This window comes from Uloborus diversus, chromosome 6, assembly GCF_026930045.1.
Source record: "Uloborus diversus isolate 005 chromosome 6, Udiv.v.3.1, whole genome shotgun sequence".
Taxonomy (NCBI): domain Eukaryota; kingdom Metazoa; phylum Arthropoda; class Arachnida; order Araneae; family Uloboridae; genus Uloborus; species Uloborus diversus.
The window spans coordinates 150467015-150491354 of record NC_072736.1 but is presented as its reverse complement, the minus strand read 5'-3'; the positions used below and the strand labels follow the sequence as shown (position 1 = coordinate 150491354).

Here is a 24340-nt window from a genome sequence, read left to right as displayed (position 1 = left end):
AGATAAAGCAGAGTTAGAACACTTTTTCAATAATAAGAATCTCTTTTTTTCAAACGAAAAATAAATGAATAAAAAATGATAAGCTAAGAACGCTTTTAATAAATTGAACTTTAACAACCCTTGAACCTCCCCCCCCCCCTCCTTGGTCAATTTGGGCTAATCAAGAGAATATTGATCAGATGATAGAATTTCAATGTTGGCGTACGGGAAAGTTGGCTCGTTTAGTTCTGGAAGGAACTTCTTGTTTTTATTTAGGTGCCCTGTGGCCGGTGTTGTCCACTAATTTTTGTCTGTTTAATTTGCTCCGCCTAAGAGATCTTGAAAAGTTGTGTCCATGTTAGCACGGATTAAGGCCCCGGATAGATCGTTAGATATGATGTGAAGATGTTTTGTAAAAAAAAAATCTGTTTCAACTTTCAGTTGAGGAGGGGAAAAGGGGAAATTTCCGTATTGAGTCAGTAGCAGTCAATATAAAAGGAAGAAGGATTTAGTTTCTGAAGTATCATCTAAAAGGGGGAAGAAAGAAAGGAAACGAGCTGATGGGGGGGGGGGGGGAATGGCGTAAAAGAAAGGCATCACATGATTTCCTTTTACGCCAATTTGATGATAATAGCGCCTTGGAGTAAGCAAGGAAACACTAAATATTTTCACCCCTAGTTTCTTGCGAACCGAAGCAAAAAAAAAAAAAAACGTTTTACACAGATTTATTTTGCCATTATTGGGTTTTAAAGTGATTCGGGGGTTAACTCTTTAAATATCACCAACATTGGTCGAATTAAAACCAGACTTGAAAATTAAAAAAAAAAATCGCCAAATTTTTCGCCAAGTTGGCAACTAAACTTAGCGGCCAAAAGCATGGCGATATATCGCCAAGTGCTTGACAAATTATAACACCACTTGAGTTAGCATTGAAATTAACAATGATTTCCCCCAAAAAGGTGTAAAAGACATCCGAATGCAACCAAAAGGGAAGGTGCACAACTAAACCCCACTAGGAGTCTACGTACCAAATTTCACCTTTCTAGGGCATACCGTTTTTGAGTTACGCGAGGTACATACGTACATACGCACATACATACGTACATCACGGGAAAACTCGTTGTAATTAACTCGGGAATCGTCAAAATAGATATTTCGGGTATCTGTACGTTCCTAGGCATATGTCCACGTGAGGCAATTTTGTTATAATATTGAAATATTCACTAAACTTGATTAAATTTTGCGTGCAAGTGGGTTCAATAAAACAAATGGTAAAACACAGAATAACGACCAAAGAATAACTCTAAGTAAATGATTTTTATTTTTTAAAAATAAATATACTTACAGCGTTTCCAACAGCAAGGCCTAGTGTTGTAATTAACCACAAAGAGTTTAAGACAAGGGCTGCCACAACAACTTCGAAAATATCTATAAAGAATATTTAGTTTTTAATAATTTGATAAAATGAAACAAATCGAGTCGTGCAATCAGTGTAAGAACAATATATCTTATAAATGAAAAGTTGGCAGGAAACTGCAGACAAGTGTTTCAGGATTACAAGGAATTCAGTTCTTCAATGTAAAAGAAGGAAGCTTATAGGTGAAGATATCCGACAAAAGAAATCCGACTTTTTTATTGGATGTCTTCATCCATAAGCTCCTTCTACATTGAAAAAGGAGTACATTCGAGTCCTGACTTACGCGAGGGATGCGTTCCAAGACCTCTCGCGTACGTCGAAATTTCGCGTTGTGGAAAAGGGTATGCGTAAAAACTTTTATAAACATATCCAATTATTTTAGACACTTGTAAACACCATATCAAATTGTTAAAAACCATTTCTTAACTATACAGTACTGTTTCTTACATAAAAAACTGAATTTTTATTTCTATTTTAAATTTAAAAATAACGTTTTATTCAACATAAAATGCTGCTACGATGCACAAAATCAATAATCAATGGACAAGAAAGACATACAATAAACCAGTATGGTGCGTATAGTATGTAGTAAGAAAAACAAATGCACTATAGTTTTACTGTACAGTGGATCCAGTAATGATGTTTGTAACTTAAAAAAGTGAATATGATGATTTATGCTGCATGATCAAACCGTTATTCTTATATATTTTTAAATACACAACACAGTTCACTAGTTCTTTTATAACCTTTCCATCTATGGCAACGCAACACCCCTCTTCCTGGTTTCTTAAATTCACAATACAAGAACAGCTTCCATTTTCAGAATTTTTACATTTTGCTTAGAAATTACTCGATGAACTTTTACGAACTTCCTTTTTCTTGACTTTTAATTGCCCGTATGGAAGATTCTCTCATACCTTATTGTCATGCTACCTTCGACGCATTTGTTCAAGCACATAATCTAAAGCTTTTCTTTAACTGTCAGAAACTTTCGCTTTTTCTCTCTCTGTATTCACAAATTGAAACTGCGCTCTTAGGTGTCATTATATTTTAACAACTTTCACATTTAGAATGAAACAAAAAGGAAAATGAGGAGTAATTATTTCTATAAGCGATGTATCAGACTTGTACGGTGTGGGAACTTCCGCTGTCAGTGATGCTAATGAGATGACAGTCCATTAACGAAAAACATTTTAAGTAGCCAATAACAAAGCCGATACGGCCACCGTGATTCCCTTCCGATAATTTTCGTGTTGTTGGCGAGGAATTCGCGTTATGTCTAAAATTCTTTACTGGTGAAAAACTCGCGTTATAGCCATTTCGCGTTGTAGCGGGAGTCGACTGTACAGTGAAACCTGAGTAAGTTGAACACTTGCGGTGCACTACTTTAGTGGTCAACTTAAACAGGTGGTCAACTTATAGAGGTTGATTATGGGTCATTCCGGTGAAAATGGTACATTTCAGTTTTCAAAACTTTTTTTTCAAAGTTATCTAATCCAACAAAAATTAATGTCAAATAATGGCAAAAGGGTTTAATTTATCTGAACTATAAAAATTAATTAGCTCAACTTGGTATTAATATCCAATTTTCTCAGTTCTTTTATCAGAAATGAAAGATTTTGTCCACTCTGTTACACATTTAAAAACAACAACAAATTCAAAATTTTGAATTATTTTTGGAATTTTTTTTGTTTAATATAAAAAAATGGAACCTATCTTTCATACAAATGCTTAAAATGTCATTGTGAAAGGCACATTTAAGTTTTATTGCTAATTATCTTACACAAAAATACAAAAATTTAAAAAATCATTTGTAAAAGTTAGATTATTACATGAAACAAACTTGAAAAAATATTGAAGTTGGATTATTCTAGTTAGTAATTGTGTAGTTCTATGCAAATTAACCTTTAAATTAAATATTTAAAAAAAATTACAATCAAATCAGTTAAAATATTCCTGTAACAGAGTGGACATACCTGTAACAGAGTGGACACTATTATTGAAGATAGAAGTAATCTCTATGTTTAAGCAGAGAAAATAGATACACAATGTTTCATTTTTTAAAATTTTGTATCTAATTCAATTTTTCTATAAATTTGTTCAACTAAGCTTTTTGAAAAACATCAATTGCATATGGGACTTGTTTACTATTTCCATAAATATTGTCCACTCCGTTACACAAGAAGTGTAATAGAGTGGACATGTAACAGAGTGGACAAATATAAGTAGTTAAAAAAATTTTTCTAAACCTAAACATAAATTAACAGTTAAAAGAGTAATACAAAAGCAAAGAGTAACTCTAAAGTCACTACTTTATATGTAATTTAGATTTCTTTTTTAAATTTTAATTAGTAAAATTAATGTAGCATAGTGGACATTTTGTTACTCAAATTTACTATCAGAGACAAAGAATGAATCTTACCTTGCTTGTGTTTACTGTTGAATCTACTAGGGTTAGCTAAACATGGAGTTTTTACCATTTGGTCATCTCAAAAATATTGCTAGTTTTTTTGTAAAAATATTTTTTTATTCTTTAATGACTGTAACAGAGTGGACATTTCAAAATTTGTAAACTGTAGGGATAATTGTAAATTCCCTGCATTTTCATTAAAAAAATATTTTCCTGAAAAAATTTATTGTTTAAATTGTTACAATAAAAGTGTTGCAATATAATTGGAAATCTTTTTGTTATTGCATCTAAGCAATTACTTAAATCACTTTTTAACTGTGACTGTTTTGAATCTGGGACATCAAGATTTTGCCTTTTTGGCTAACATAATTTTTTTTTAAAAAAATTCCTAAATCAAAATATTAAAAACAAAAATACCTCATGATACAAAATTGCATGAAGAATAAAGAAAAAAATTTGATTAATTTATATTAACTATCAAATTTTCTATAAAAAATCCAAAAGTGTCGGATATGAAATGTACCATTTTCGTCGGAATGACCCATATATGACATAGGACTAATTCTGTACTTGTAAAAAATATCTTAGACAGGTGGTCAACTTACGACAGGGGTGTTCCCAAAAGATGTAACTCCATATACATCGTTTACTCTCAAACCTTTCTTAGACATATTGTGTATACAGGGAGTTCCGTTTTAACCTACAAGACCTTTATTTTCGCAACCGTTAGTCCTAGATGTATACTTCCAGTTGCAAAAATGTTCAAAATCAGGTGCAGAGTTCAGCTATTAAAAGTTTGAAGTAAAAATAAAAATGAGTCAAAAAATACAAAATTTAACTTTTTATGCAAGCCCTAGGTCCCCTAACAAATATTTAGAGAAATAATCCGCATTGAAAACTATTACTGAAACAAAATATTTGACATTTGTGCGACCAAAACTCAAGGAGATATTCGAGTTTAAAGTTTTTAGGGACCATACAGAAGATGAGATTGGAACGTATCGTTCTTTCAGAAGAATGTGTGATTGTCGAAGTTAAAACACCAAGTATTTAGGTTTTTCATTGCTATTCAAAAATAAATGCAAAAGTTATGCCATGATACGCAAAAACCCACTACTAAGACTCGAACAATTTGTAAAACCAACTCTATGCACACATATAATTTTAAACCCTTGTAAACCGCTATATTTCCCCCAAAAGGTGTTATTGACGGCGAGTGAAAAGTGGTGTAAGTCACTAAACGCTGCGTTTCATATCTCGGTGAATATGTGTCGTACCAATTTCAACTTTTTGTGTTGGAATTATTTTTCAATGAAGATTATTTTCCTAAATATAAGTTAGAGAAACTGGGGTCCGTATAAAAAGTTATTATTATTTTTATTTTTTGCGTTATTTTTATTTTTACTTCAAACTTTCAATATCTTAACTTTGCATCTGATTTAGAACATTTTTGCAGTTGGAAGTATATATCTAGGACTAACGGTTGCGAAAATAAAGGTCTTGCAGGTTGAAACGGAACACCCTGTATAATCGCACACATATATTGTGCATAGTGGATTACTGGGAGTATGACCACAGAAAAATTGATGCGGACAACACTGCTTGGGGTGCAAGGGTTTTATCGTGCCTTGTACAGTGTACGCCGGTTAATTGGATCAGTGGATAATTGAATCAACCTGTTTAATAAATCAAATTGTCAAAAACAGAATGAAATCCAGCTTTATTGAATTAGCCGTTATATTGAATCAGCCGCTTTATGGAATCGAACCTGTTTAGAACAAACGTGATTCATAAAAGCGGCGGCCACTGTAATCCCAAAACACGTGTCTGCACCCGCAAATTTGTGCTTTTTAAAGTTGTTTGCTTTTCTTTTACTTTTCAGCACAAGGGAATTTATTTAATTACGAGGGTCACTCAGTAAGTTAGTTGCACTATTCAATAAAACAAAAAAAAAAAGGATTGAAATTTTACAATAACTTTATTGTTATTCTAAAATTACACTCAAAAACTACTTTTTAACGCAATCACATCTGTTATTTAAGCTTTCATCGAAGGGTGGTACAAGTTTTTCGATGCCTTCTACAAAGAAATATCGTCCAATGTCCGTTAACCATTGCTGGGTTGCAGCTTTCACTTCGGCATCCGAATGGTATCGATATTTTGAAAGGTTCTGTTTTATGGGACCAAAAAACATGGAAGTCAGGAGGTGAAAGATTTAGGCGGCTAGGGAGGGTGATCCCACACTTCCCACCTAAACTTGGTATTCCCTCGCGCTCAACGTCGTCAATATCTGTACGTCCATTCTCAAACATGTTGCACCATTTCTCGATAGCTCAACGTAACATTGCATTTTCACCATACACTTCATGCTGAAGCCCATAAATTTCAATGCAGTTGCATTTTTTTGCCCACAAAATCGAATCACTGCACGCAGCTCCAATTTGGACGCGACTTGCAACTGTCGAGCGATTGATTATCAGAAAAACTAAACTGGCCTTGGGGCAGCCTTTACGTCACACGAAAAAGGTACATGTCTGAAGAGTTGCCACAGAATTTCATCGAATTTGCCTCAGACGAAACATATTTACGAAGTAGTGCAACTAAATTTCTGACTGACCTACGTATTATTGTATTTTATGTTTGAATACTATATCTTACGTTCATGCTGGACTTGAGGATCAGATTTGAGTTTTTCATTGAGGTTCCTCCAAAGTAGGTAATATTCTTGACTAGTGGAGGAATCGTCTGCTGAGTATTCGACTTCAGGTGCTGTTGTTGTGGTGAGGTTGAAGTGATCTTCGAATGTTTCGTTGAAGTTGGTCTTCTGGGACATGACGACAATGACTAGAATGTTCCATGAAAGGCCAATGATGCTCTCCAACTGCAAAGATGAATGATTTACATTTTTAGTAATCTTAGTTAAAGGTAGATTTTTGTAACACATATGAGGCAGCGAGGAACAAAAGGAGATAAGTGGACTTTTTCAAGTTTCGAGTAAAACGCGTTTTAAACTGGCTATACAAGGTAGGCTTTTACTGAATTTTTCTTTTTTCTTTTTTTCAAATAATGTTTTATAGCAGCACCCACCAGAGCTACCTATTAGTGACATCTCTTGCCCTAAAACAGAGGAGAGGTTCTCCCAATATTTGCGCTGATTCCTTTGAAATTTTAATTTGTCACTTAGATCCCTTTGCTTCTCACTGTCACTTAGATCCCTTTGCTTCTCACTGTCACTTAGATCCCTTTGCTTCTCACTGCCTCGTATGATAATGAGCAAATTTCTACATTTGTATTTCCTTTTGTAGGAATTTTTATACAGCTCACCGCGGACAATATTGCTTTTAACTTAATATTTACGAAATATTGCTTTTAACCGATTTATTGTCTTCAAACACTTCAAGCGAGTTTTGTAGGAACAAAATAAAATTTTAAATCAATCATAACGATAATACGTTTTTAAAAATCTTCGATATGTGTCACCATTTTATCCCCGATGAAAGATACATATTTTTCTTTAATCCTACTACAAAAAAAAAAAAAAAAAAAAAATTGGTTCAATCTAAAAAGAATCAATTTAGCAGTTCTATATTACGTAGTAAAAAACCATGGCCGTAGATAAAGGGAGGAGTTACAACCTAGAATATACTTTAAAGACACATTATCAATTTTAGTATCTAAATATACTATACTAATGTTGCCCGCACGGCTTTGCCCGTAGTAGAAAGTTAAAAGGTCATTTGGTTCGCCTGTATATTTACAAATAATGGATGATGAATTTCTCGCCAATTTGCTACATTCATTTGCTTGCCCACGTTACGGTTCCACGTTATGATAATTTCGTAATTTAATCGTCCACGTTGAGATAATTTGCTCGGTAAAATGTTCTTAAAATTGGAATATAAAAATAACTAAATCGAATTTTCAAAAAATAGCTTCTAGGTGCACACTCTCACGCTACAAACTAATTTTGTTCCAAATTTCATGAAAATCGGCCGAACGATCTAGGCGCTATGCATGTCACAGAGATCCTGACATCCAAACTTTCAGCTTTATTATTAGTAAAGATAACTGTAAGGACTGCTGTCACCCTCTCTCAGGAATATTCTGGTACGTTAGGTTTATCAACATGTAAGTCTTCTCATAAAAATGAGACGTTTTAGATATTTAACAAGAATTTGCTTGTTCAAACCAGTTAAGCTTGTTTTGATTATTACACAGGGGAACAAAATAATGTTTTTTCTTTGGTATCCAAAATCTGAGGACTGATTTTAGATATGTTTGAGGCTCTGAATTAATCTGTTATTAATCTACGATCATGAAAAAAAGCACTGAATGCAAAGAATTGAGTGTAAAACAATGCCTTACTACATGATTTTGCAATGCGAAAAAAATAATTTTATCAACACAAAAATGAACGGATAAAGTTAGTACATTAAACGGTCAATCGGTTTGAAAATCACCCGACTAATGTCGTTACTTTTCTGCATAGTTTTAAGAAATATTTCGAGTCTAAATCGTTTTCCATGTTTTCGTACTTTAGAACAACAACACTCGGTGTCAAAAATATCAGTTTTACAAACTTGACTTGATTCTCTTAACGCCTAGTGGCGCATGAGGCCGCTAGAGTGGCATTCCATTGGCGCATGAGGCCGCTAGCCTGGCATTCCATCCCGACCGGTTTAATGCCGCCTCCCTGGCACTCCCCCAGCTAGGCCAACCAAAGGCATTTCTTTCTTGCATAGCCATCTGACGCCAGGTTAGTTTTGGACGCTCGCGCTTCCTCTTGCCATCAAGGGTCCACGTGAGAGCAGTTCTTGCACTGTCAAAAATGAAACGCTCAATTTTGACGATTCGGCAATCCTCGAGCACTATTTCGTTATTTTCGACGATCCTTTCGTCACCGAATCACGTGATATTTGACGAAACCAGAAATTTCAAATTTTTCACGAAATTATTTTGTCCCGATTTCGTCACATTGCAGTGCATTCTGGGAGTTTTCGTTTCAATCTTGTACTTGCTCGTTAAATTATCTTACCTCAATTATTCTAACGGATTCATAAAAAAGGTTAGTATTTATTGAAATTTGTATGTGCAATGTGCCTTCTTTTATGTATTGTTACATTTTTGTTTAGTGTTGTGTTTATAGTTGTATTTAAAACACATTAAAATTGAAAACGAACGGTTCGATTAGGTTTAGAATTCTGTGTGTGTTAACTTTGAGTCACCTCCACGTTAGGCTTAGCTAGCGTTGTTTTTTTTTTATTTGTAAAAGAAAATGTTGGTTCGTTGACATTTGTTTCCAAAAGCGTACTTCCTTTATTTCGTTAAAAAAATTACAAACATCACTAAAGAGTTTGTACGAATTTAAACTTATAAAAAAAAAAACCTCCACCGTAGCTTAACCAACACAGATGATAAATACAGCGTTTTTATAAAAGGCATAGAACTTTGAAGCTTTTAATTTCAACATGGAACATATTACATGGTTATGAGTTTTCATTCTTCTCCATGAATTTTACAAAAATAATTCTGTTAAAGGAAGTGTATTTTTTAGTTTAATAGTTCAAATTAGTTTCATTCTGCATTTTTATTTTCTTAAACAAATACTATATACCAATCCCCCAATATGCTTATCAGCTTACCCCACGTTGTTTATATAATCTCTTTCCCTGCGGCAGATGTTTCTAGCAATAAGTGCTTATGTTCATTATTTGTGCAGCCTTCTTTTTTTACTTGCATAAAACATGAATTAAAGTAAATATCAATTTGATAAAATCATTTTAAGATAGAGAAAATATTAATTTCCATAAAGAACTCTATCTTTGTGCTTGATATTTCAGCAAAATATTTTCAATGTTTTTTCAATTTTTCCGCAAATTAAAATAAATTATTGAAGTGAAGTTTTAATGTTTAACCTTGATTTAAAAAGAAAAAAAGAAAAGATAGTATAGCATGTTTGAAAATTGTAATAACTATAATAAGCATTTTTTGTTGTTTATTTTCCCACTTCATGCATTAAATTTATAAGTTTTTCTATGTCAATTTGTGTTACATGATTTGTCATAATTATGAATTTTTAAATTATACATAGTTTCTACAGCTAAAATAAATGCAGCATTAATTTTATTGCCATATTTGACGCCTCAAGATATTGTCAACAAAAAGTGAGAAATCCCGGTCTACATTAAATCAGACTAAGAAGCATTTTATAGATGAACTTTCAATAAATCGAAATCTTTTAGTTGGAGTTGTGATTTTGCTGGATATAAAGTAAAATGTCTGAAAATTTAACCGAACTTCAATTGAAAAATTAAAAGGATAATGAAAATATATGATAAGCTTTATATATGTGACAAGCTTTGCTCACCACACTAGTCCCTATTTTCATTATATACCTTTGAAAAAAAATCCATTGATATCAGTCAATTAGTTCTCAAGACACAAACAAACAAGAAAATGCACTTTGTTATTGGGTTTCCCCTATCTTTGGCAACTCTTCTCCTTTGGCGTTTTATTTGGGGGCACGGCAGTGCCCCCGCCAAGTCGAGCGCGAAGCAAACACTGCCGTACCATCTTTACTGGAACCATTTCGCCGCATTTTCAGGCCCCTATTTGAGAACCTTCTGATGAGACTAGAACGCAGAAATTTTCGTCATCCAGTAAGCTATAATCGCATACTTAAAATCCGAAATTTCAAGTCTGTAGGTCATTTAGTTCCGAAGTTAAGCGAAAGCAAAGTTTCGCATTTATGACACTCACTCACTCATGATCATCAAAATAGAACTAGTACTTCCCATAAACTCAGAGAGGTGAAATTTGGTACAGAGTTAGGGTTTGATGACTACATAAAGGGAAAACTATAAAAACTAGGCTAACCGCCTTTACAAAAAATATTCAACTTTGTGGGCCGCTTCATTTGATGTCAAAAATCGAAAGTCTGAAGTATCTAATGAAGAACCCTCAGCTGGTCTCAGCTGTACTAGATATGGTAATGCCCCCTTCTACTATTGGTACATCAAAAAATCGATTGTCATTGCGAAAGTCCAGCGTAGTGGGACACATCTTCTAATTTAATCTAGTCTAACTTTAGTCTACTCGAACATTACACAAATTAAATGTTTCTACAAAAAGAAGTGAAATCCCACCAAAAACATTCTGTAAAAAACTAGCCAAGTCTCGATGGAGCTGTTTGTTTATCTCTAAAAAGTAATGAAATCTAAACAAAGTCATGACAAGTCAAAGGTTCCTTACTGCGATTTCTTTATTGTTATAGTTAATGTTGTGTGACTTGGCCGTTAAAGGGTACACAAGGGTACAAAACCAGGTGCTCCATGACACGATTGCACCAATCTGTCGCCAGAACCGCTACCCATTGACGATGGAAAATTGCCACTTGGAAAACGTGTAAACAAAATTGACCTGTACCCACTAACGTATAAAGAATGTTTAACGGCCAAGTCACGCAACATTAACTATGACAATAAAGAAATCGCAGTAAGGAACCTTCGACTTGTCATGACTTTGTTTAGATTTCATTACTTTTTAGAGATAAACAAACAGCTCCATCGAGACTTGGCTAGTTTTTTACAGAATGTTTTTGGTGGGTTTTATTTACTGCGTGAAAATTGCATATTTTAAAAATCAAATATGCTTAGTTAAAAGGTGATACTCCCTTCGTCACCGTCCGACACTAGTAGAGCTACGTTTGAATATTTTTGTACTAGTGATTGATTCTGATGATTTTATGATTTTGTTCGAATATGTTTTTAAAGATTTCAAGGTATTATACTATCAATTAACAACTTTACTTGGCAAGCATTCCCTCTCAAAATCATTACCAGCTGAGTTTAAAAAAATCCGAAGTACACACGCCCTTACGCTACGCCCCATTTTGTAAGTACTCTACCCCCCAGTATAACAGAAAAATCAGTTTTTTTTTTCTACTAAATCCCTATCCATCAGCTAGAAGATAGCTTTATGTAATTACTAGTTAACTTATGAAATGGAGCGTGGCTTCGAGTGTTGGAGCCCTGGATTTTTGACTCTAATTTGATAGTGGTTTAAGGAAGTAAAGCTCGGTAAGTAAATGTTGTTTATTGATAACATAGCACAATGAAATCTCTGAAAAAAGTGCAAATAAAATCATAATCACCAGTTTCAGTACCACTTAATTCATAAGTACTTTATTGGAACTAATTTGGGTAGGGGGAAGGAGTACTTCAGACAACATTCGTGAAGAACACGAAAATCGGAAAAAAAAAACCGGTGTATTTTGGCTATCGGTTAAAATAAAAAATAAATTTAAAAAAAAATCACAGATCAACAATTTTCGCACCCTTGATTTTTTTATAGTTCAAAAAAAATGAAAATTCACGACTTGATGTGCAAAAGAATTAACTCGTTTAATCTCTAAATAATGCTGATTCTCGATAAATTGAAGAAACTCTAATTCTAGAATATTATTCAGAAATTAATTTCAGAAACTAACTGCGAGTCTAGCTGCCTAAATAAAAATTTTGTTCATCCGCTGTAAAAATGACTCATTCTTGCAATCTGCTTGAAAAAAAGCTGTCAGCATCGAAATAATCATATATTTTGAAAAATAGAAAATTAAATCAGATGCTTTTCAAAGTCACAAGCGAATCGTAGCTTTTTAACTTAAGGGAAAAAAACTCAGATTTTGAAAGAAATCGTGAAAACATGTTTTATTTCAGAAATAAACTGCTGAATTTAATCGTAAAACGTTCCTCGAAGTAGAAAAAAAGATCCATGTGCATGAGGGCATACACCTATGGACTTAAACCTTTACTTATTATGTATATAATCTCTTTTTAAAACTTTTTTAGGATGGATCCAACATCACGGAGATAATTGGAACAAGAACAGACGAAGACTTTTTCATAATTATAACAATATTCTAAATGTTCGTATATTGTACATTGATTTCATGTTACACATGTTTGGAAATAAAAATAAAAACTTAAGGGTAAAAAGCAAAGGTATATTTTTAAAGTTATTTAACAAACATTACACTAAATTAATTTTACCAAAAGATTTATTTCACATCTGCATTTTTTTAAAATTTATATTTTCAAATACCTTTTGCAATTTTGGCAGAGAATTGTTTTCAAAGTATGAAGTATGAAATGCATGCAATAATAAAGTTCCTGTATTAAACATAAATTTGGCCAAATAAATGTTCTACGTACAAGCAAAATTAATAAAACAAATAATTGATTGGAAAAAGAAAAAGGTAAGCTTTTTCTTAAGATTATCTAATTTTAGAAGTAATATATACTAACTAAGAGTTGTCCATTTTATTGTACTTCTTTGAAATTTGTGGTATAAGTTGGATGAAAATCTTTTTTTTTTCTGGAATTTTTTCATGCGATGCAATGAAGAAGAAACGTTTCAGCAATTTTCTCCTGAGCATATATCGATCTAACTATGCATAAACGTGGCACATAATTTATTTTTCCAGAACCCAATGTCTGCTGAGGAAATAGCACTTTTATATTCCCAGTAGGGCAGGGCGATGTAAGAATTCCTACATCATGATGCATCGCCATCCTTACATCGCGAGGTAGCGATGTAGTTCAAACAGTTTGAAATATCCTTTCCGCTTTAGGGGCACCCCCATTAGGGGAGTTTTCCTTACAAAAATCCAGGCTTTTGTCAGATCTTTTTCTAATTTGGCACAGGTTCTTTAATCACATGGGGTAGTACCCCATATGAATACTACCCCATGGGAAACTATCCTATGTGGATTTCCAGCATCAAAGGACATCTGGGCCGAATCTGGAAAAGATCCGACGAAAACTGGATTTTTATAAGGAAAACTCCTATGGGGTTTGCCAAACATAGCGGGACGAAAACCACACAATGATAATTCCCAAGCATCAAAAGACAAATGTACCAAATTTGGAACAGATCAGACAAAAACCGGGTTCTTATAAGACCCCTCTCCCCCCCCCCCCACACACACATGGTTTCCCACTCCATAGCGGGACGAAAACGGGAATTCCCGAGCGTCAAAGGACATCTGTGACAATTTTGGAAAAGATATGATAAAACTGGTTTTTTGTAAGAAAACCAATCATTTGGTGGTTGTCCCCCATAGCGGGACGAAAGCTACCCTATGAGAATTCCTGAGCATCAATGAATGAACCTCTATGCCAAATTTTGGAAAGATCCGACAAAAAATGATTTTTTTCAAGGAAAACCCCCATCGGGGTTGCCCCTCCCCCCCTCACCCATACATTGACGAAAGCTAACCTCCGTGAATTCCTGAGCATCAAAGAACCTCTATGGCACATTTAGAAAAGATCGGACAAAAACTTTTTTTTATATAAGGAGAACCCCCAATGCGGGGTTGCTCCCCCCCCCCCCCCATCATGGAGGGTTGAAAACTACCATGTGTGAATTCCCGAGCATCAGAGGACCTCTGCTCCAAATTTGGAAAAGATATGATAAAAACTGGTTTTTCATACGAACCCCCCCCCCCCGTATGGGGGTTGTCCCCCATAGCGGAAAGAAAACCACACTATGAGAATTCCTCAGCATCAAAGAACGAAACTGTGCCAAATTTGGAAAAATCCAACAAAAACTGGATTTTTTGTAGGAAAACTACCATAGGGGCTGCCCCCCCCCCCATAGAGGACCGACAACTACCCTGCGTGAATCCCTGTGCATCAAAGAACCTATGTGCCAAATTTTGGAAAGATCCGACAAAAATTGGATTTTTTTCAAGGCCCCCCCCCCCCCCTCCTCTCCTTATAAAGTGATGAAAACTACCCTGCGTGATTCTTGAGCATCTAAGAACCTCTGTGGCAAATTAAAAAAACATCGAACAAAAACCTTTTTTTAATACGGAGAACCCCCAATGCGGGGTTGTCTGTCCCCCCCCCCGCCCCCACGTAGAGGGACATAAACGACCTTGTGTGAATTCCCTAGCCTCCAAGAACGAACCTCTGTGCCAAATTTGGAAAATATTCGACAAAAAATAGATTTTTTGAAGAAAAACCCCCATTATGGGGGGGGGGGTTAATTACATACTATGGGGAGTTTAATCTGCAATGATTTGTTTTACCTTTTTTAAGAAGATGTTTTTTTGCATTTTTACATACATAAAAATTTGCTTGACATATTTTATGTGCCTCTTTTTTTAACAATTACTTGTCTTTTTTTTTGATGGGGGGGGGGGGGCTGCAGGCCCGTTGTTTCAATTTTTTCCCAAATATGACAGAGTCTGTACTCAATAAATTTTTTTACAGAAAACCAACTAAAACAACGGCCAGTCATGTGTTAAACAATGAATGTTCAAAAATCAAGACGGGAGGGGGGGGGAGCAATTGACCCCCTGACCCCGTAAATGACGGGCCTGTGAAAGTGACTATACGCAGTAAAGTGGGAAACTACGGTGGTAAGATTCTGAAGTTACGATTTGATCACACGCACACGAATCTTATAAAATACAGTCGAACCTCGTTATAACGAACTTAAAGGGACCATTAAAATCGATTAAAAAAACGTGGTTCGCTTTATCCGAAAAACAATAAACGATAAGACAAGGATTGCAAAAATGTTCATTTCAGCAGTTATTTGTTTTAAGAGTATTCGAATTAACGAGGTTCGACTGTATTCTCAAAAATAAAAAATACTAATGTGCTCAAAGAAAAAAAAAGGAAATAAATTTTCTTAAAAATTTACGAAATTAATGTTCTCATATATGACGAAATTAATTTGACGAAACTAATGCTCTCAAAACTACGAAAATGATTGTTAATTTGACGAAACTAGAATGAAGAAATATTTCGTAACATTTGACGAAATTCGCATCCTCAAACCACTAACAAAAGCAGTTTCTTCAATTTGACGAAATGTTCGCTCGGAGCATATCCCTGGAAGTGGTTTCGTCAAAAACGAAGAAAATTTCGTCAAATTTGAAAGTCCATTTCTGAGAGTGTGTAGGGTCTATTGCCTGCATTATGAGAACATGCCCTATCCATGACCATCTGTGCTTTTTTATCACTGTGGTTATCGACTTGCAATTTGTACGTTTGTACAGGTCTAAATTCGATATTTTATTTGGCCAGTATATGTTTAATATTTTTCTCAGGCTTTTAGTTTGAAAGACATTAAGCTCTTTTTCTTGCTGTCTAGTTAACTTCCATGTATTCAGTTTTACAAAGAGAGATCATAAAGCTTCTTAGTTATTTTCTGACTCTATTAAACTTTTACGCCCGAGCCTAGTAAAATCTTGAACACTTCAAGGGATAGTCTTGTGTTACGTTGAGAATGTACACACAATTTTAAAATTACTTTTAATTATTCTTGGATTAAAAGTGACATTGGTTGTTGTAGCTCTAAATGAAAGTTCTCATTGTTCGAAAACAGATTACAGGATTTTGGTATTGTCCGTTTTTCATAAGAAGGCACTTCGCCACGTCTCCTCGAAAGCAGAGTTCCATTTTAAGCGGGGGTGATCGGTAAGCAATCCAAGCGCTTCTAAAGGAGACAACCAGCATACAGCCTCAACTTGGACGTACATTTTAATGTGCAAAAAAGTCTTAGTGTTGTTTACATCACTTGTCTGTTGCCATTTTAGTTATTCTTAAATTTCAAAAACTGCTGCTTTTACAACAAAATGCTAAGACCTGAATATACCTTCTGCCGAAAACAGCGAAATAGAATCATCGGATATTACGTGACGAAAGAGGAGTCAAGTGCACTCGTGGAAAACGGACAATAAATGTGGTGAATGGGTTTCTCAATTCTAGGGCGCTGTATCATACCAGTTGTTGCTGCACCAAAAATTTCACTTCAGGGCAGATTTTTATTAAATTAAATTTCGCAAAATTTGACTTTGATTGCTGTTGTTCCAAGGTACAGATTTATTTTTTCCCGCTTTAAAAAAAAAAGGTCCAAGTGTAGGGATGTATTTGAAACAACACATTTGAGAGGCATAAAATTGTATCTGATAGATAGTCAAATTCGAATATGCATATAATAAGCTTAAAAGAGCTTTTTGTACATTTCACCAAACGAAAAGTTAGCTAAATATTTCTCCCGAACATCCAATTAAAGGTTGTGCGTCATATCACACTAATAGCGTTACTATTCTTATCAAAAGTTGCAGCGCAAAGTCTTTTTTCACCTCATAAATCACAGGGGGGAAAAATCACAGACCTATTTCCATGCCAACTCATACCTCAAATATTCAAAATATGAAACTTGACAAATAGGTATTTACTAAATCTCTGCGATAACGCTGTAAGAATTCTGGATTTTATCTTCTACTCTGCGTCACATTTATGTTTTTACCTGCTTTTCCATAATCGCATACCAACCTTTGGACAGATTGCTCTGCGCATGATAGCTGCATGAAACTGTTAAGCCAGGTGTAAATGAAGTATTTCGTCGGGGGACGTATATTTACAGACGGACGCTGTTTACTGCTGGGTTATAAAAATGTAGATGAGGTAGATGTTTCGGCGCTATTTGTTTCATGGCTATTTTTCAAGGGTATTACAGCCTGAATCGTTTGCATTTTCAGGATCTTCAAGGCAGTTTCATGGCACAAACAAATGGTGTATGTCGTTCCTACCCTTCTTTGCCTTTAAACACGAGACAAATAAATAACAAAAAGCATCAAAGTATAAATAATGCATATCGGAAAATCACAACTGTGGAGTCGGAGAAAAAAATGACTGGCTCCGTCTCCGACGCTGAGAATTTTAGAGCCTTCGACTACGATTTCGACTCTTTTACCCCCAAATCAGTCCTACTCTGACTGATTCCGCAAGGCTTGCGGCACAAGCACAGGCAGAGTTGAGGACTTTGTGGGTAAATGACCGACTCCGATCGCTTGAAATTTTAAACCTTCGACCCTTGACTCAGACTCCTTTATCCTAAAATCAGTCCAACTCAGACTCCATAGCTCTGGTTTAAATATCGATAAGTTTGCCTATATCGCCCAACCGATACAGAATTCGGCATTTCTGCTTTAGCCGAAAAGTTGGCAACAAAAACAAGCTTCTTTGATAGATTGTGGTTTGATTAATCAAATCATTTAATATCCTATCAACCATTGTATTCTCTTCTTCACATAAGGAATGGAATAAATTCCTGTTATGAAGCCTGCTTCATAACAGGAATTTATAACATCAATTCCTGTAACAAAACAGTTCATTACACAGTTTAACATCAATTCTGGTAACAAAACAGTCCTATATCATGGCTATGCATTGTATTAATTTTTAGCAGAAAGTATTAGAATTCGAAAATAAAACGACAAAGATTTTAAATTGTACAAGCAATAAATGAATTTGACTTTCGTTTGCCAAACGAAAAATCAGCTTACATTAATAGTCTAAAACCACGTGCAATAAATTTCCAATTCAGAAAACTCATAGTGTCTGAATATGCGGTAAAAAAATTTAAAGTTACTGAATCATTCAAAAAGGGAGTGAAAAATTCTCTAACTTAATGCCTCAAAAGCTTTCCTCAACCTTCAATTCTTATGTTGATGTTCAAACTTGATCGACGGATTAGGTTCTACTTGAGTGACTTGAGCGTCGTTATTGTGAAGCGAAATAGTTTTTATTTAAAAAAAAAACGTTATTTCAGAATCGCATGGTTTATGAGAGAGAGTTTATTTTTTCATGAATGGGTGATTGATAAAAAATTTAACTTGATTGCGCGTACTTATAGAGCTAATGCACGACTTAGTAGACAGTAATGAATAACGTTTAAAAAGTTGAAAAGCTAAGAGTCCTTGATAGGTTATTCATACGCGTTTCAGACGAACTAAGATTTAGTTCCTATAACTAGAGTTGACTGGCTTGGAAGACATTTCGTTCTCCACTGAAACATGGTTTTGAGCTTCAGCGTTGCTTCAGTTTCATGAATAGAACTTACAACACATGAGCTTGTGCAAAACTCACGCAGCAATAAATAACGATCGAGATTCAAACACAGGTTATTATTGCATTAAATACAAATTAGCAAAAATAAAATAAATAAATGTATAAATAACAATAAAAAATTCTTTTAAAAGTATATACAACTCGCGGTGTTTGTGAAAAATAATTTTTAAAATAAAAATATATATATCGTCGCCTCAGAGCAATAGTAGGCTATCTTACTGTTATATTCAGTAAATTACCGCCCAATTAGCCAGGGCTAAAGCAGAAATACATGAAATACACCGAACCATTGCTTCGGTCACTCGTCTGGTCTGTGCTAATTCTATATTGGCTACCAGTTTGTTTGGCACTCTTGACTTCTTTAAGAGGTTTTCCATCTGTATATATTCAAGTGGCCCTGAAAAAATTCCTTTTTTTAATATATTATCCTCCTCCTCCCCTCATACCATCAATGATGTGTTCCATTAATGACCCATACCCTCACATCCGGCAAAAGAGCTCCCGCTCTCCACCGAAGAAAAATCATGATCCGTATCCGTATCCTCAGTCACTTTCCTATGCCGGGCTGATGAGTGCTAATAAGCACAAAACTGCAGTCCTCGGCTGGAAATGGCTGAGCTGGCGGTGTATTTCATGTATCTTACTGTTGTTTCTGGGATTGAATGTCTTACTGTTGCTCTGAGGCGACGATATATATAAATATTACACAGGGGAAGTGATTTTGGTGCTGGGGTTTTTGGAACTGATTTCGTATGAATTTGGTACCCTGAGTTCAAATATGACATCAGTTTTTGCCCAGAAGCTCAAATTTCTAAGATATAACATTTAAATATACATAAAATAGGTTTAAGTTACATCTATAGATCAAATAAAACACATAACAGGGATTTTTCATTCCTATTGTATTGTACAAATAATAACAGACTGATTACCAAACAGGCCAATTAGGCTGTTGGAAATGAATCCCTAATTTTTAAAAGCCTCAAAAAATGACTAAAATTGTAGTCTTAGTCAAGAAAACTTTACCTTAATTTTCTTCCATTTTCTTAAGTTTTCTCTTTTATTTATTTACCTTTTTTACTGTACTTAGGTGTAGGATACTCTGCCTGCCAACAAATATTTTGAACGAGTGGTAAAACACCTCAACACCCCTGAAAGGGTGGTTCTCCATTAATGTTTGTTTATAAGGTTTGAATTCAGAGGATCCCCAAAAAATGTTCATTTCGGGTCACCCACTATATTAATCGGGCCCTGAAAAATATTGTATACAGGATCTAGCTCATCACACATCGCGCGAAGCGGATATATGCAAACCAAGAACTTACAAATTGACTTTAACTTGTTGAAGCGTTATTTCTAAACTTGTCAAACTTTTACTGCATCTGGTGAATTTCCCTTTAAGTTACAAGACTGCAGGCTGACAATAGGGTAAACATGTCAAAAGCAATCCTTGTTTAAGAAGCCTATAATTGCTTTAGAAGTGCGCAAAATGGAGTTAAAACTCCACATTTTGGGTAAAACAACAGCACTTATCTAAAAAAGTATAGCTGCTAAAAAAAAAAAAAAAATGATAATTTCTTTTTCGATTCAGAGCCCCAAACATATCTAAAATCACTTCTCAAACTCTGGCCACCAAAGAAAAAACATTTTTTTTTTGTTCCCCTGTGTTATATGCCAAAAAAAAAAAAGTATGTAAGCACGTAAATTATACAGGGTGTCTGAAAAGTCCTTGATACATTTTAAAAATTCGTAGAAAAGCAAAAAATTGCATCAATATGCGGTTCGCGCCATAATACTTCACAGGTTCAAGAATTTATCACATCGTAAAAAAAGAAAAAAGAAAAAAAAAAAAAAAAAACGGAAAAGAAAAAAGAAAGGGGGAAAAAAGTGTAATCATAAGTAATTTGTGTCATCACATTAGTTAGAAAACAAATTCTTACTGTGACGATACAGCCGTCAAAATTACTTGTAGTTAAAAGTTTCTTTTTGATTTTTCTTTTTTTCCCTCTTTTTTTTACGACGCCATAAAAAGTTCCTGAACCTATGAAGTATCATGGAGTAAACCGTATCCCACTAAAAACATTCTGTAAAAAACTAGCCAAGTCTCGATGGAGCTGCTTGTTTATCTCTAAAAAGTAATGAAATCTAGACAAAGTCATGACAAGTCTAAGGTTCCTTACTGCGATTTCTTTATTATTATAGTTAATGTTGTGTGACTTGGCCGTTAAACATTCTTTATACGTTAGTGGGTACAAGTCAATTTTGTTTACACGTTTTCCAAGTGGCAAATTTCCATCGTCAATGGGTAGCGGTTCTGGCGACAGATTGGTGCAATGGTGTCATGGAGCACCTAGTTTTGTACCCTTCTGTACCCTTTAACTGCCAAGTCACACAACATTAACTATAATAATAAAGAAATCGCAGTAAGGAACCTTAGACTTGTCATGACTTTGTCTAGTTTCATTACTTTTTAGAGATAAACAAGCAGCTCCATCGAGACTTGTCTAGTTTTTTACAGAATGTTTTTAGTGGGATTTCACTTCTTTTTGTGGAAACATTTAATTTGTGTAACGTTCGAGTAGACTAAAGTTAGGCTAGATTAAATTAGAAGATGTGTCCCACTACGCTGGACTTTTGCAATGACAGTCGATTTTTTTATATACCAATAGTAGAAGGGGGCATTACCATATCACTAATACAGCTGAGACCAGCTGAGGGTTCTTCATTAGATACTTCAGACTTTCGATTTTTGACGTCAAATGAAGCGGCCCACCAAGTTGAATATTTTTTGTAAAGGCGGTATGTTGATCTCTAATAGTTTGGTTGGGCTCTTGTGTTTTCTAATTAGGGTCACTCCAGATCTTCGATTAACCTAGTTTTTATAGTTTTCCCTTTATATGGCCATTAAACCCTAACTCTGTACCAAATTTCACCTCCCTGAGTTTATGAGAAGTACTAGTTCTATTTTGATGATCATTAGTGAGTGTCATAAATGCGAAATTTTGCTTTCGCTTAACTTTGGAACTAAATGACCTACAGACTTGAAATTTTGGATTTTAAGTATGTAATTATAGCTTACTGGATGACGAAAGTTTCTGCGTTCTGGTCTCATCCAGAGGTTCTCAAATAATGGCCTGAAAATGAGGCGAAATGATTTCAGTAAAGGATAATACGGCAGTGTTTGCTTCGCGCTCGACTTGGCGGGGGCACTGCCATGCCCCCCCGATATTGATACGACAATTTGTTACTTTTCTATGTATTTATTAAATGTGTCAAGGACTTTACGGACACCATGTATTTTTTCGTGCATTAAAAAAAAGAAAGAAAAAAAAGAAAATAGCTTTAATACATAATTTCTATGAGTTTTTTACTGATATAAAAAAAATAAATAAATTCATAAAAAAGCAATCGGAAGTAGAAATAATGTAAAAATGCTCCAGTCAAAAAAAAAAAAAAAAAAAGGACCGGGAACGTTTTATCTGTAACTTATATTTAACCAGAAAATGTTTTATCTTCACCACTGGAATTAAAAATATCGCTGGCATTTTTTCAGGAAAGAATATTTCCCTGAATATTCCAGGTTTTCTAGGTCTATGAAAACTTTCCCATGACTTTTCAAGGTTATTCAGGTGGGTCAAGTCAAGTGCGTGTACGGGGGGGGGGGGGGAGTAGAGGTGATCGCCCTCCCACCAGCAATGTTTCGAAACTGAAGCCCTAAAACGCAATTGTAGGACATCTTTGTTGACGTTTGGTGAAGGAATGATGTTCGGAGCTCTCTCCCGGAAGTTTTTCGAAATTGAAGTTTCAAAAAGGTAATTTTAGACGATCTTTGGTGATTTTAATAATAATAAGGATTCCAGAGCTTTTCTCTAGACATTTCTCAAAACGGAAGCAGTAAAGACGCGATAGTAGACCATGTGAGGTAATGTTAAGAGAAGAAATGGGGTTCAAGGACTTTTCTCCGGTATTTTTCGAAACAAGATTCAAAACCGCAATTTAATGCGACCTTTAATGATGTTATGGAGAAAAGGTTTCGAAACATCAACCCCAGAATTTTTTCGATGTTGAAGTTCTAAAAACGCATTTTGAGGATCACGTTTGTGACGTAAAACAAAGAGAATAGGTTCGGGACTTCCTCAATCCTCCCTCATTGGCTACATCACTATATTTGATTTGTTTCTAATAAAAATGCGATGTGAACCTCCCTCCCCCCCACATGTGTAAGAAATAAAAAGAAATCATTCTTCGTAGAAAGATTTCTGGATCTACGTGGACAACCTGTTATGTTACTAATGCAGTACTGGGGTACTGAGAAAATATTAACACTCGCTAAAGCAATAAAAACAATGAACAGACGCTGCAACGTTTCAGAACGCAAAATATTTCTTGGAAAACGAGATAGTGGATCAAATCAGCAAGATAACCTGATGTTGAAAATTCATTTATCTGCTCTATTGTTACATTTTTAAGACCTTTCACAAGAGATTAGAAATGTTTTGCTATTAATACTTTCTCATGCATAAATCTCTACTAAAAATGGTTGCGTAGACTCATTCACGCTCATCAGAAGTTAAAATTCTCCAATTCATTTTTTAATAAATTGAATTGTTAGTGGAGATAAGAGCAAAATTTTAATAAGAAAAATAAATTTCACGTACAATGTACGATACTATGAAGTGAATTTTTATGAGTTTCCACTCAGAAAATAGGTCAGTGATAAAATGAAAGATAAAATGCTGAGAGAACTATACATGAGTGTAGCCAGGGTCCGATAAAGATACCAGAGGGCCCTAGGCCATACACTTTTTTGGGGCTCCTGTGTTATTAACGCTTGCAATTTTAGCCATTGCCGGAAACAGTTTTAGTTATTGGTTAAAAAAAATTAGCCGTTTGGCGGCCCAAAAAAGTGAGGGCCCTAGGCCACGGCCTAGTTAGCCTATTCAGTAATCAGGCCCTGAGTGTAGCTAGGATTCATAGGCGTCGCCAGAACCTCAAAGAGGGGGAAGCAAAGCACAACAGTTTGAAAATTTTTAGTTCTCCTCCCCCTCCCCTCCCCGTGCCGGATCTTGGATATTTCTGATGCGAGGTGCCAGGTAAGGAAAAATCTAGATACAATTGAGGAAATAAAACACATAAGAAAATGATGAAAATAAAAAATCATTGGAGCTATGTAGAAAAAGTCATAAAGGCTCAAAGACAAAATAACTTTTCAACAGAAGAAGCTGATTTCTTGATAGTCTAGGAAGTTGGATGCACAGTATTGCTTTTATACCACTCCTCAATGATGAAAAATAAAGACGCTATCCAACAATGGAATATTGCATATATTTTTAAATTACCAACGGATACTGCATTTTCAATGTAGCACTAAATCGCTTCTAGAATAAAATAAGTGTTACAGTTGTGTTTTACTTATTGTATTGCTTCTGACACAAACTAGCGGAGTTAATTTGAACGGGCGTTTCGGTTCAGTGGTGGTTCAGTGTCATCAAGAAGACCTTGAAGTACCGAACCGTTTCCGAGTCTCAGACAAGCAAATTCCGGATAATAAGATCACGAAAAACGAACAACGGGATTGAAAACAAAGAGATTATAATATCCAGAACA

The 24340-nt window shown here is 34.8% G+C and overlaps 1 protein-coding gene across 1 annotated transcript in view; it reads right to left on the bottom strand.

The window, feature by feature from the left end:
• The window catches only part of LOC129224119 (uncharacterized), a 100031-nt gene that overhangs the window by 18142 nt on the left and 57549 nt on the right, over positions 1-24340 (bottom strand). Inside the window, exons 2-3 of the mRNA XM_054858529.1 lie at positions 6465-6687; positions 1325-1407 (exon numbers count right to left, since the gene is read on the bottom strand). Coding sequence (XP_054714504.1) covers positions 1325-1407; positions 6465-6687 — 306 coding nt within the window. The remainder of the gene's footprint in view (positions 1-1324; positions 1408-6464; positions 6688-24340) is intronic.